Source organism: Heptranchias perlo, chromosome 17 (assembly GCF_035084215.1).
Source record: "Heptranchias perlo isolate sHepPer1 chromosome 17, sHepPer1.hap1, whole genome shotgun sequence".
NCBI lineage: Eukaryota > Metazoa > Chordata > Chondrichthyes > Hexanchiformes > Hexanchidae > Heptranchias > Heptranchias perlo.
The window spans coordinates 48,350,326-48,365,666 of NC_090341.1; the positions used below are offsets into that span (position 1 = coordinate 48,350,326).

Below are 15,341 nucleotides of genomic sequence, written 5' to 3' on the forward strand. Positions count from 1 at the left end.
TATTTTATCAGAAAAGGCCGTCATTTTAAGAGGGAAAAGCAGAACTGTGACATAAATAGCCCCAAACCATTGTAGTGCGTCACTTAAAAAATCAAGCTCTCTGATGGTTGGCAGATGTTGAAGGGTCGACGCGTGATTACAGATTGTTTTAAAACACAATCAATGGGAACCATTGATTTTAAATGAACGTTTCCACTTCCAGACTACATGATGCATTTCATTTGAATATTTGCTGAGCAGCGTGTACTGAAAATATACAGTTTCACAATTTGATCACTAACCACACCCATAGCACGAGTCAGGATCAAGGGCCCTGCTCCCTCCTCCCTCAGAGCCTCACAAATAAACAAGCCCTTTATCAACACATCGCAACCTTCTGAAGAGACGCTTTGTAGTTTCCTAACTGTCTGCTGCCCGTCAGGGGTCGGCATTGAACTCTCAGATAAGAGACTGCGGGTTTTTTGTGCAGCTTTATTTATCTTAGCCAAAGTGAAATTCTGGGTGGGATTTCCAAACTGTTTTGCGATCTGTAACCTTTCGGTTTGCAGTTTGAAGGTGCCAGCACTTGCTGGGGTACAATTTCATGGGTGCCAGCAGCCAACCAATACTCGCCAAGACAGCAAGCGTCAGCAGGCTATTTGACTTTGGTGTTTGTTACAGCCAAGCCCCATTCTTGATCAGGCAAGGCAGACAAGCCTGATTTAGATTGTCCCAATTGTGCCTTTTGTATCTGAAAGTATTTAACAAACTACAACAGTATGACAACAAGCATACAACAACAACAATATGGCACCTTTGATGTAGTAAAACAACCCAAGGCACTTCATGGGAGCATTATCAAACGAAAATTGACACCGAGCCAGAGAAGGGGATATTAGGACAGGTGGCCAAAAGCTTGGTCAAAGAGTTAAGTTTTAAGCAGCGTCCTAAAGGAGGAGAGAGAGGTGGAGAGGTTTAAGGAGGGAATTCCAGAGCTTGGGCTTAGACGGCTGAAGGCACGGCAACAGGAAGGGGATACAGTGACTTTGTTTTGTAAATTGGTTACTTTAATCTAAGAGACACTTCAGCCTGAATGATTGCTGTAGCAGATGTTTTAAGTAGATCAGAGTGACACAAGCTGATTCCAAACTCAAGCACTGGACTTTGGACAGTGAGTGAGATCGGGTATTTGGCTCCCTATTAATTAGAACCCAGCTTTCACTATAACATCGACATCATTTGGTTTCTTTCTGACAGGACTTTGGTGAAGCTGCAGGTCCAAGCTTCTCTTTGGACAAGGCCCTCACCTGGATGTCGTGAAGACTCCATAGATCAGTGGATTCTTTTTGTCCTTTCCATTGAGCACGAAGACATCCTCTGTAGACAAAACAGATGCAGTGTTGGCGCCAGTGGAAAATAAGTGGGAAACCTGACCTGTGGGTTTACCGAGGTCCTGACTTAACAAAAGAAAGACAGGATTTATATGTAACATGGGAACATAGGAATAGCAGTAGGCGGATTACCTTTGAAGTGCAGTGACTCTTGTTATGCAGACAAACATGGCAGTTAATATACACACAGCAGGGTCCCACAAACAGCAAATGAATGAATGGCCAAATAATCTGTTTTAGTTGGTGATGGTCGAGGTAGGAGTGTTAGCTAAGCCATCGGAAGAAATCCCCTGCTCGTCTCTGAACAGTGGCATGGGATCTTTTACACCAATCTAAGCTGGCAAGCTGGGCTTTAGTTAATGTCTCATCTGAAAGGTTGTAAACAATTTTACAACACCAAGTTATAGTCCAACGATTTTATTTTTAATCCCACAAGCTTTCGGGGGCTTTCCCCTTCCTCAGGCGGTGTGGGAAAGCCCCCGAAAGCTTGTGGGGGTAGAATAACAAACATGAGCCCTTTCAAGGTCCAAGCCTTTCCCACCTATACTTCCCCCCACTCCTTTCCAAAAGATATTCCAAACTGGCCCTCCCACCCAATGTTGTCGTGTCTCCTCTTTCACCCTGATTGTCTCACTTGTCCACACCTCCGTCTGGTTCCCTGCCCAGTTGCAATCTCTGTTGTGTTCTGCAGCAGCAGAGACCATGCAACTGTGGTTGATGGACATTCTGCTCCTGGAATGGAGAGAGTTTGGGAAAGCATTAAGTTCAGTACTTTTACAGCATCAGTCACTGTACTATCTGACTAGCCTTTCCCAGCACTGGTAGAGTTGGGGAGGAATGCGCACCGTCAAGAATGTAGACATTTCAAAACAAAAGATGAAGCATGCTGACTATCCCATGAGCTCTGTCTTCCTATCACTCTTGCCCGTATCCCTCCATCTGAGTGGAGGTGTCAGGTATTCAGAAACAATTTTTCATTTCACCTGTATCATTGAACATATTATCAGCCACAGGCAGCACTCGCTATAAGTTTACACTAACAAAGCCAGTTAATTAACTTCCATGACAACAGTGCTAAGAGGTCGAGAGGCACAAAGCTAACTGGTGCTCTGAAAGATGAATTGTTGGATAGCCCTGTTTGGATAACTTCACAACACTCACTGCAGCCTGTGAAAGGGAGTTATATTCTGCCCTTTAATCCTAAATCTTGCTAAGAAGATATCTGTACATAAATCTCCTTATCTCTGCAAACTCCCTCAGCCTTACAACCCTTCAAGAACCCTGCGTTCCTCCAATTCTGGCCTCTTGCGCATCCCCGACTTCCTTCGCCCCACTATTGGTGGCTGAGCCTTCAGCTGTCTAGGCCCTAAGCTCTGCAATTCCCCTCTTAAACCACTACGCCTCTCTCTCTCCTCCTTTAAGACCTACCTCTTTGACCAAGCTTTTGGCTTGGTGTAAATTTCTTTTGTCCAATAATGCTCCTGAGGAGCAACTTGGGGGATGTTTTACTACATTATAGAGCTATATAAATGCAATTTTTTTTGTTATAGGAACATAGCAACAGGAGTAGGCCATTCAGCCCCTTGAGCCAGTTCTGCCATCCAAATAGACGTCCATGGACGATCTGTACTTCAGCCCCATTTACCCGCTTTTGCTCCATAACCCTTGATACCCTTAACCAACAAAAATCTATCAATCTCGGTCTTGAAAGCTTCAATTGACCCAACATCCACAGCCTTTTGGGGGAGAGATTTCTGCTATCCTCTGTGTAAAGAACTACCCTTTGTGTGTAGAAGCATGAATTGGTGTCTCCCACACCTTCTTTATGAGCCTGCTTTACAGCCTACAACTGCTTGCTAGTGGTAGTCTGGGACCGAACATCTTGTGTAGAGATCCTCCTGCTGTCAAAATCATAATGTTCAGCTCCAGTGGCATCGTAAATGAGGGACATCCTATTAGGGGTAAAAATTCCACTGCGCTGGCTCCTGGAGCACGCTGGGGGCACATATCGGGAAATTGCAAACTCCAAATAGACGCAAAATCACGGGCTGGGAGTGAGCAGTTTCCGTTGTGCAATCCCAGCGTGCACCAGGAATCAACACACTGAAATTTTTAACCCCCTAGTATCCTCATTTCATGAAGTCAATAGGGTGACTACACCCCAGTTAACGAGTGAGGTGTCGGTGTTTAATGTTTAATGTGCTACATTCCTTACTATAACAAGGGGTATAAACTTGTACCCATCCTCACCAATATCTTTGAACATTCCACCCAGGGCCTACAATAGACCTACAATACATTTGTATACTACCTGTCCAACTGAATCGGCCCAGTGACTACCATACACATTGGCCATCACCTTCCTTGCAGCAGCTCACTGATAGTTTAAATTGTGCGATACTCACGCAGTTCATCAAAATGGGTTTGAATGCCCTCAGAACCTGGAATGGAGCACACGAGTCGCGCTTTCAGGAAAGTGCTCCATTTATTGACCAGACTGCGTTGACCTCCAATGTCATTCTGTGGGAAACAAAAGAGCACTGTGAGCTGGGCATTGTGCCCACGTTTTAAACCCAGACCGCTCGTCCGGCCTGTCCTCCCACCGCTCGTCCGGCCTGTCCTCCCACCACTCGTCCAGCCTGTCCTCCCACCACTCGTCCAGCCTGTCCTCAGATTGCAAGCAAGAGCGTAGTTCTGTGATCAAGCTGGACATCTTGGAAAGAATTCTAAATGCTTAGCTGTAGAGTAGGGTTAAGAGGGACACGCAATCTGAGCCTGACAGGATATTCATTGCCTTCCAGTGAAATGCAATAATTAATCAAGGAGCCAAATCAGAAGGCAGCTGAAGGAAGCAATGAGTTGAACATTAGAGGTTTACTGTACACTTGATCAATGTATTGATCCGTTATTTATTTTTAACTTTCTCTCCTCTAACTTACACTGCCCCTCCCCCACCGACCCCCCCTACCACCCCACCAGCAAGCTACACTCTATTTCCTGCCTGTTTCCAGGACTCTGCCAGTGACAAGCAAAAAATCCATAAAATATAGAGGAACAGATGGCTCAAAGGGTAAATATAGGATTATGGGGGCAGAAGTCAGCCATTCAGCCCCTCAAGCCTGGTCCGCCATTGAATTAGATCATAGCTGATCTGTACCTCAACCCCATTTACCCGTCTTTGATCCATATCTCTTGATACCCTTACCTAACAAAAATCTATCAACCTTAGTCTTGAAAGTTCCAATTGACTCCCAGCATCCACAGCCTTTTGGGGGAGCGAGTTCCAGATTTCCACTACCCTTTGTGTGAAGAAGTGCTTCCTGATTTCACTCCTGAATGGCCTGGCTCTGATTTTAAGATTATGTCCCCTTGTTCTGGACTCCCCCACCAGAGGAAATAATTTGAATCCAAGCACACTGTTGGGACTTGAATTTACATCCAGCCCAGTTTGATGGTATAGAGCCTCCTTTGTCTATTGGCTGTAAGGGTCCTTTGCAAAATGATTTTGGGCAATGCAACTCAATTTCTAATGGGTACAGCCCAACTCATAAAGCTGTCCATAATACAGCACTAGTTGGCACTAAATTGGCAATCTCAGTCAGATAGGTTGCTGTGAAAAATGGGAAATGCCGCACAGACGTAGAAAGATGTGTTCATTCTGAGGCTGAGGTTACGTTGTGTTGTCAGATCAGAGTAGAGGGAGCTTTAAACTGTATCTAAGTGTGCCATGCCTGACCTAGGAGTACTTGATGCTGACACTGGGTTAAAGAAATTTCCCCAATGTTAGGATCCCTTACATTAACGAGCACAAAGATTCACCAAAAAACAAAGATTTGGACAAAGGGTCTCCCACCTGAGACCTGTCCTTCCTCTTTACAGATACCACTTGAATGGCTGTGTATTTACAATATTCTTTGTTTTTATTCCAGGTTTCTGGCATTCACAGTTATTTTATTGCGGAAGCTGATACATTTTAAAGGGAGGCATTTAGTAATCTGCTTCTCATTTGGGAAGGGTTCGAAAAATTATTTTTAAAAAAAGTTAACTCTCTCCTTTTGATTTTTCTCCTCTCCTGAAGGTTTCGGTAGTGACTATTAAACCTTGCGGTGGCACCATAGCTGAACCTGATGTCCACACATAGGCACTTTTGAGTTGGAATCACTGATCAGTGACTAGATTTGGGGACTTTGGCTGATTTTTCCCCTCCCTACTCCAGAGGTGTGATATGAAGATGTCAAACTCGGAAAGGCAGTGAAATTGGAGGAGGCAGTTCAGAAATTACAGAATGAGCTGGATAAAATATGTAAGTGGGAAGAACAACGGCAGATGGCATTTAATGCCGATGATTGTAAAGTATTGCACACAGGAAGGGAAAATGAGCACTATGAGTACGCCATGTATGGTGTTGAAATGGGTATGGATAAGAGACCTAGGATTCTTAGTAGACACAACACTTAACGTGTCCAACCAAGGCAGAGCAGCAATCAATAAAGCCAATAGAATGTTGAACTACGTGGCCAAAACAGTAGAATACAAAGCAGAGGAGATTGTGACCAAACCGTACAGTGCTCTGGTCAGCCCATACCTTGACTACTGTGTCCAGTTCTGGTTGCCGAAAAAATAGGGAGACATTCAAGTGAATGCAGAGAAGAGCAATGACACAGATCACCAGTGTTGGGGTCTGAATTGTGAGGAAGGACCTGGGCTTTTCAGCCTGGAAAGGAGGCACCTGAAAGGTGATCTTATAGAGGTATGTAAGATTGTTACGGGTATGGTTAATAGTAAATTTCATTATTTGCAAGAGTTGAACAAGGGAATATGGGTTCAAACTAGTAAAAGATAAATTTAAGACTGCTATCAAGGAAGTTCTTTAAACAAAGAGTGATCAAAACTTGGAATAGAGTTCCAGATAGAGTAGTGGAGGCAAAAACATTTTAGGAATAATTGATTGCTGCAATGGGGGGAATGTAGGTTCGGTCTGAATGGATGAATTAAAATGAGTATGGATGGTCTTCATCATCTATAAATATCACATGCTCTGGTGAACTGTAACACACCTTCTCCCATCCTGACTAACTCAGTACAGACATGGGATCAAACCTGGTCTGTATGATCCAGTTCCCCATCACTTGGCAACTGATCATTCTGAACTTCTACAACAAAGATCACTGGAACGTGTAGGGTGTCATTACAAAGCCACTGTCCTCAGCTGCGGAAGTGCGAATCTATGCGTTCCTGTACAGTCGCTCTGACTCACTGCCATTCACAGTTACTCCCCCCTTACCTTGCAAACTCGAGCCACTCTCGAGTAGATCACCTTCCCGTTGCCGCTCTCCACTTCCTGAGCGCGCTCAGTGAAAAATAAGTACACTTTGTCATCCTCTTCGTTGTTGCTCTCTGCGATGGCATGGACCTTCACAAACCTGGAGTCTGAAGAGAAACGGAGAGAATCAAACCAAGCACACATCATGTCGCATGCACAGTTAGATGAAGAGCAAAGGACCAGCCTAAGGTTTGGTACTCTCTGTACACGATTGCGCTGTCGACAGTGTTGCCATTTGTAAGTGTCAGTTTGACTGTAGTTGAATCCGCACCAGTTCTACCCGTTCAGAGTCCAGCAATAACTGTGACTGATTATATATTTTAAAAATTAAAGATATAAGATTAACTGTTCTTTTGCCCAGTGATATCAGAGTCGTTGTAAGCCAATTGGAATATCTCTGCAATGTTAAAATGACTACCCTTGTCACTCAGGTTAAAGCTGTAGAATTACAGAATCATACAGCACAGAAGGAGGCCATTCAGCCCATCATGCCTGTGCCGGCTCTTTGAAAAAGCAATCCAATTACTCCCACTCCTTTGCTCTTTCCCCATTGCCCTGCAAATTTTTTCCCTTTTGTGTCTGTCCGAATTTATTCTCTAGTAACAAAGGGACTCTCCCCACTCCTGAGAGCTCAAAGCTTCAAGCTGCTTCTCATAGACGTGGCATTACACCATGCGGAACTAAGTGACTGAAATTCTGATGGGTTGAGGCTGACGCAGGGAATGGGAGTTTGCTCAAACCTGACCTCACCTTGGAGCCATGTTGAGTCGTACTGCTCGGTGCGGATCATGCGACGATGCCCCAGGCTGCGGAAGAACGCCACATCTCGGCTCATGAAGTCGGAGGAAATCCCAGCGTACAGCTCACCCTCTGTAAGCACAACCAAGATGCACCATTAGCTTATTAAAGGAGGCATTTTCCAGACATGCCCACTAAAGCAATAAGATGGAAAGGAAAGGGTATTAAGAATAGTTGCTTGCTACATTGCACCAATAAGACCAGCTAATGGTGAAATATTAATGTTGGGCTTTTATCAGAAGTACAGATGTTCAAAGAAAGGCCCTGAATATACAATGGGTCGGTGGTATGTAGGTAATAAATAACACAGGGCACAGTTCCCATGTTGTATTTGTACAAACACTTCTGGTGAACCACATCCTTCCTATTCTTCTCTCTACCCCTCCCCAACAGCTCTGGTGCTAGATTGCCGGTACTGGAACTTGCCAGGATGTTGCTGGACAACACTGATGTGGGACAGTGTTATTGGCAATAATAACCCTTCTCTTCCTCGTTTGTGCTGTTGAATCAAATGTCAGTGGTAGCACTCTTGCCTTTGAGTCAGAAAGTTATGGGTTCAAGCTCCACTCCAGGACATATGCACATAATCCAGGCTGACATTTCAGTGTAGTACTGAGGGAGTGCTACACCGTCAGAGGTGCCGTCTTTAAGATAAGACATTGGGCTAAATCTTGCTGGAGTAGGGCATCTCGTGGCATACGGCGTTAGTTAGACATTTTCCTGCACCCTTCAGCTCAAAATGTTTTTGTGCCATAACTTGCTGGAAGTGCGAGCTGATAATGGCACAGCGAGGGCAATGGGGCATCTGGGACCTTAGTGAATGGCAGTTTTCCTTAACCAATGCGATTTAATGATTAAGAAAGAAACAGAAAAGAGAACGATGGAGAAGGAAATCGGGTGAATTAGAGTCAAATCAGGTACAGAAAGAGAAACAAAGAGTGGGAAAGAAAGATTGGATTAAGAAAGAGAGAAAAGAGACAGAAAGGAAAAGTAAGAAAAAAAAATTTAAATTTGACATTTTAAAAATCTCTAAGAACAATTGACTACATGGAGGAATGAGATTGAACAGTTTAAATTGTTCCCTTTCTGGGCTGGAGAGATTGATTGGCATTGCATTAACAATGATCACGTCGTTAAAAAGGTACATACGTTATTAAGCCCTAATTTTCAAATCCAGCAAGTTCTTAAAAATAACGGGGAGGTTGAGGGCGAGATGCCGTTTGTGCGAAGCAAACAGTGGAGTGGCGTAAATCGACCAGCAAGGTCTGGAGATTCACAACTCACGGCATATCTCTTAATCCCCTGAACTTGCTGGCGGATTTGTGCATTAATAACCGCGTGCGTCGTTAACACACCATTATTTTTCCAGCAAGATTTGGCCCATTAAATCTAGGCCAAGGCTGCCTGTTCAGTTGGATGTAAAAGATCTCATGGTATTCTCCCATGAAGAGTAGTGGTGTTCTCCTGATATCCTAGCTAACATTCCTCACTCAAAACACCATCAATAAAAACAGATTCCGTCTTCTGTTTTATTCAGTTTGCTGTAAACAAATTAGCTGCAGTGTTTGCCTACAAAACAACATGTGACTACACTTCATTGGCTCTGAAACACCCTGAGGTGTTAGAGGCATCCTGAGATGGTAAATGCAGGAGTCGGTTTTCCTGCTCATTGCACCCGAGGAACCCTTGTTCCCTGGGAATCAGCCGCACAATCCCGTCCCTCCATTCTTTCTTTCTTTTTGCTGTCAATAACGGCAGCTGTAAAAGACATGAAGCAATGAGGTGGCTGAGTGGGGTTGACACTGCTCTGAGCACTATTTTAAGCGCATTGGTTAATGCCCTTGTAAAAATAAATTCCTGTCGGCACTAATTTAACGAGGTCGTTAACCTGTTTAGTTTAAACGAGTAAATGATTTGGCTGAAGTAGCTGAAATGTAAATTTTAGAAGAGTGCATTAAACCATACACTAAAAATAACACCCAATAGAATTTCAACTGTGGGGGGGTTGCGGTGATATGATTCATTGTGAGTGACAATGTGGAGATTTTGCTAGTACAGCACCAGCTTTAATGAAGAGGGACCAAGTTGGGGGAAGAGGACCCTTCTCCTAATGTTGTAATGTACAATAGGCTTTGTTTTAATCATTTAATTGGGTACGGTAGCATAGTGGTTATGTTACTGGATTAGCAATTTGCAGGCCTGGACTAATCATCCAGGTGAACACGAGTTCAAATCTCACCATAGCAGTTTGAGAATTTGAATTCAGTTAAAAAATCTGGAAATAAAAAGCCGGTATCAGTAAAAAATGACCATGTTGGATTGTCATAAATACCCAACAGGTTCACTCGTGCCCTTTAGGGAAGGAAACCTGCTGTCCTTAACCGGTCTGGTCTATGTGTGACTCCAGTCCCACGCCAATGCAATGCCCTCTGAAGTAGCCTAGCAAGGCATTCAGTCGAGATGGGCAATACATGCCAGCTTTGCCAGCGACACCCACATCCAGAAAATGAAAAAAGAAAACAAAAATAACAGCTGTGTAGGAGCGTGCGGGTTGGCACAATGCGATCTGCCACTTGCTGGTTTGGACAATCTGTTACAATTGTGTCTCGGTCTCAGTAGGCAAATCCAGATCTAAAAGATTCTTCCTGGGGACAAAACAAACACAGAATTCCTTTGCTCGCTCAATACCAGCACACGAGGGAATGCTGGCACACAGGCTCCACAATTCCTCATGCAGTGGTGGGCTGAGCCAAAGGCTTAGAAGGAGGGAGGTGAGAAAGCCCAGGCCCACTTTGGGACAGCTCCTATCCTTAAAACAGGTTGCTGGAATGTTCTGTCGGTTGGAGGATACTACAATAAGCAAGGGATCTAAAAGAGCAATAATATATAATTGTAAGTGTAACAAAGCTTTACAAGGCTCTTCAACATGTGGATTCATTGTAGATTTGAAGAAAGCTTCCACCCAGTAGTTGTCCCTCTTAAACCAGTCTCTAATTTACCCCTGATTATATTAAATTATATCAAATATCAGCCACATTCTGTGGCTTTCAACCTCAAGCCAAGAGAATCATCGACCAAATGTATTTGTTTTTGAACATCAAAGCATAATTGCAAATAAATTATTGGAAATAAAAGCAGAAGCAGTTATCTAAAATGTGTTTGTAATTTTTTTTTATTGTTGACATGTAGTGAGCAAAAATCCAAGCCAAAACACAGACTCTAAATTCAAAGGTCACTTCCATTGTAGATCTGGTCCCTCTCCTTGGAAAGCATCTTACAAAGCTCTGGGTCAATCAAGACCAAGATCAATCAACCCATCCACCATCTTAAACATCCACTTCCTCCACCATCAATGTACCCTGTCTGCAGTGTGTACTATCCAGAGGAGCCAAGGCTTCTTCGACAGCACCTCCCAAACCCACAACCTCCACCACCTGGAAGGACAAGGGCAGCAGGTGCTTGGGAACGCCATCACCTCCAATGTCCCCCTCCAAGTCACACATCATCCTGACTTGTTCCTATATTGCCGTTCCTTTATTGTCACTGGGTCAAAATATTGGAACTCCCGACCTAACAGCACTGTGGGAGCACCATCACCACAAGGACTGCAGCGGTTCAAGAAGGCGGTTCACCACCGCCTTCTCAAGGGCAATTAGGGATGGACAATAAATGCTGGCCTTGCTAGTGATGTCCATAGCAAGAATGAATTTAAGTAAGGAGATTTAGATGACCTCTTGCTGCACAACTAAACCTTGGACTCCATGGATAAACAAAGAAATAAACAATTCCTCTCTCTTATAGGCTATATAATCCAATTCAGATTTCCAATGGGATCCAGCATACTACAGCTAAACCTGAAGTAACTCCTGAGCGGTGTTCCTCACAGATTGCCTGGAACAGGAGAGATGGGGAATCCAGTGTCCTGCAGTGATGTTTTAAGCTATTCTTTTATTACAGTTGCCCACTATAACACTTTTTATTGTTTCCTCAGTCTGATCTCATGGGTGTTGTGGCAGTAAGTGTAGGAATGGGTTACACGGCTGTTGTAATGTAATCGGGGGAGGGTGGGACAGGGATTCAAAGTGAAGTCATCCAACACTCCAACCCATCTATTCCATCGTATGATGTATGGACAATGCTCCCTTAAGGTACATTTTCAGCATAAAATCAGGTTCATACAAGTCATTGTGCAGCAATGAAGTGTATGATTAAAGCTGCTTAGAAGATTAATATTTGCAATGGGACTGCAAGGAATAATGTGTTAGCAACTGTCCCTTCACCTCTGGAATTTGGGTTTGAATCCAGGCCAGGCTAATGGGATCTCTGCTGGCTTTTGAGATTTTGCGTGAAATGGGTTTGAGGCAGTATCAACTCACCTCATTGTGGTCATAGCAACATTTTGGCTATTAAGTGGCGTAGGAACTGGGGTAAATGTTTAAATGGGTTCAGTGTGAAATGAGGATAGCTGCAACCAGTTCTGGTGGCTACAAGCTGCTCAAAGGAAGACCTTGAGAATGTGCAAAGACAAGCAACAGCCTTGTAACCCATTCCTACACTTACTGCCACAACACCCATGGCTATCAGAAATCTAAGTCATGAGGAAAGATTAAAGAAGTTTGGCTTGTTTTATTTTTGGAAAGGAGACTTTGAGATGTCCGAACTGAGATTTCCAAGATTATGAAAGGAGTCAACAAGGTTAAGCCAGACAACTAGAACGATAGCAGGGGTGAGGGACTTCAGTTATTTGGAGAGACTAGAGAAGCTGGGATTGTTCTCCTTAGAGCAGAGAGGTTAAGGGGAGATTTAATAAGGTGTTCAAAATTCTGAAGGGATTTGATAGAGTAAATAAGGAGAAACTGTTTTCACTGGCAGGAGGGTCGGTAACCAGTAAACACAGATTTATGATAATTGGCAAAAGAACCAGAGGGGAGATGAGGAGAAATTTTTTTACGCAGTGAGTTGTTACATAGAATTACATAGTCTACAGCACAGAAACAGGCCATTTGGCCCATCTGGTCTATGCCAATGTTTATGCTCCACACAAGCCTCCTCCCACCTCTTTTCATCTAACCCTATCAGCATAACCTTCTATTCCTTTCTCCCTCATGTGTTTATTTAGCTTTCCCTTAAATGTATCGATGCTATTTGTCTCAACCACACCATCTGGTTTGCAAATTCTACATTCTAACTACTCTTTGGGTAAAGAAGTTTCTCCTGAATTCCATATTGGATTTATTAGTGACTAAATCATATTTATGGTCCCTAGTTTTGGTCCCCCCATAAATGGAAACATCTTCTCTACATCTACTTTATGAAACCCCTTCATAATTTTAAAGACCTCTATTAGGTCACCCGTCAGCTTTCTCTTTTCTAGAGAAAAGAGTCCCAGCATATTCAATGCACTGCCTTAAAGTCGGAAGCAGATCCAATAGTAGCTTTCAAAAGAGCAGCAGGTACATGGGAACAACACCAACTGCACGTTCCCCTCCAAGTCACACACCATCCCGACTTGGAAATATATCGCCATTCTTTCATCATCGCTTGGTCAAAATCCTGGAACTCCCTCCCTAACAGCACTGTGGGAGAACCTTCACCACACTGACTGCAGCGGTTCAAGAATGCGGTTCACCACCACCTTCTCAAGGGCAATTAGGGATGGGCAATAAATGCCGGCCTCACCAGCAACGCCCACATCCCATGAACAAATAAATAAAAAGGGAAGTGGATATATGCTTGAAAAGGAAAATATTTGCAGGGCTTTGGGGAAAGAGCAGTGGAATGCGACTAATTGGAAAGTTCTTTCAAAAAGCCGGCACAGGCACGATGGGCCCAATGGCCTCCTTCTGTGCTGTACGATTCTATGATTCTATCTGCTCACTAAGGCATTGGGTTGAAATGCCAGGGACAAAAGTTAAAGTTTAGGAAGTTAGGCTTCCCTAATAGTTGAGCTAGTTTATCCAGTGTGTGGCTAAGCCATACAGACCAGGAAGGTCCCAGGTTTAATTCTCATTCCACGCGGTCCTGGGTTAAGGAGGAGAGAATTGGCCAAGGTTCCCACTCTTGATCATGATCTAGCAATCCCTGCTGGAAGTGTGTGCATGTGGCCATTGGGTAAGGACAGGATTGGGTTTGGCTGTGATGCCCCAGAGTAAAATAGCCTCCTAACACTCAATGTCAGGGCTCACTCATGAATAATGGCTGGCAACTGTACCCAGCAAAGAGTCAATACTTTCAGGAGCGAGTGTCGTCACGGATACCTATTTTATAAATCCTGCAAATTGGCACAGCCCAATAGGAACGGCAGATTAAGGGATCGTTTTCTGACCCAACTGAGAGAGAATGGCTGGCCTAGTGGGATCAGAATTTGCTGGTGCTGTGAGGGTTAAATTATAAACCATTGTATGAGATCACCATTTTAGAAAGAAAATAAGTCAAGAGATGTAGAATATTCCAAAGACATGTGCGGCAGGAACTTAAAGCAAAATTCTCTGCAGGAATGTGGCGCGTTCCACATAATGTATATACTGGGGAGGTATAAATATCAGAGTGCGACTTATAGTCAAGAATGGATTTACTACACATATAAATAAACCATACCTGCTCCTGACTGACCCGCGCAATGCTATGATTTATTACTGTCTTCGAATACACACCAGGCAACTAGGTCATCTTGGTTGTCTAAACAGGACAGTGTGCTATTAATCAATGTTAACGTGCAAGTTCTCTGTTAGACCTTGTCTCAGAGCTGTCAGCAGCAGACGACTAGAACGTTTTGCACTCCATATGTTGCGTGTAGCCTTCAGTGTGTGCATGTGTGTCATTGACTCTTTTATCTCTGAAACAAATGGAAACAGATGCAGTTGCTGGAGCCTGGCATTAACACCCAAATTCAAATTTTCACTGGAAGCTGAATCCAACTGCACCGTTAGCAAGGTTGGTCCTGGAGATGTGTGTGAGTTGAGGTAGCACACACACGAAGACACACACACAGGCACAAGCACACACACAGACACATGTACACACACACACATACAAGAATACATATATACACACATTCGTGCACATGTACACATATATACATAGATGCGTGTGCGCACACAGACACATGGGACATGATTTTTACTTAAACCTGGGAACTCAGCGGGTGGGTAGATAATCGCGTGGGAAGATAATCACGTGGGAAACCCGGAAGTGAAGTGAGTGCGTCAGAATCTGCAATGGCAACTCAACTGATGGCAATTGTTCTTGTTTCCGGGTTTTGCGTCTCCAAGCTGCGCAGCGGGCGTACCGCGCACCCGCATGATGCGATCTGAAGTCTACTATTTAAGAGGCCAATGCAAAAATGGATTTTGGAGGAGAGAGGAGGAAATGAAGCGATGGATTCAAAGAGAGCAAAGGCAGAATCCAGGTTCACGGATGCTTCATTTGAAATACTGCTGGGCACAATGAGAACCAGGAGGGAGGTCATCTACCCAAGTGATGGGAGGAAGAAACCTGGTTCTGTCACCAAGGAGGCATGTCTGAAGGTTGCAGAAGTGGTCAGCAGCAAGAGCACGGTGCCCAGGTCTTGGCTGTAGTGCAGGAAATTCTTTAATAACCTAAACAGCTCAGGAAAAGTGAGTACAGTTGCTGATTCACCCACTTCCTGTGGTGTACAACAACCCCCTCATTCTGTCTTGGCAAGCCTACTCCATCACATCATTCCTCACACCCACTTAAGTTTCAGCATCAACCATCCTACACTTTCTATGCACTTCCTCACCTCCCCATTTATTCACCCACCACTGCCACTCACCCCAATCCTGATGCAATGTGAAGCATCTGCCTGATAATCACCCTCTGATGCATCT

General features: G+C 44.0%; 1 protein-coding gene across 1 annotated transcript in view; it reads right to left on the reverse strand.

The window, feature by feature from the left end:
• Positions 1-15,341, reverse strand: part of sema3h (sema domain, immunoglobulin domain (Ig), short basic domain, secreted, (semaphorin) 3H) — a 161,642-nt gene that overhangs the window by 38,499 nt on the left and 107,802 nt on the right. The window contains exons 6-9 of the mRNA XM_067998952.1: positions 7,444-7,563; positions 6,655-6,800; positions 3,776-3,890; positions 1,287-1,356 (exon numbers count right to left, since the gene is read on the reverse strand). Of these exons, the coding sequence (XP_067855053.1) occupies positions 1,287-1,356; positions 3,776-3,890; positions 6,655-6,800; positions 7,444-7,563 (451 nt within the window). The remainder of the gene's footprint in view (positions 1-1,286; positions 1,357-3,775; positions 3,891-6,654; positions 6,801-7,443; positions 7,564-15,341) is intronic.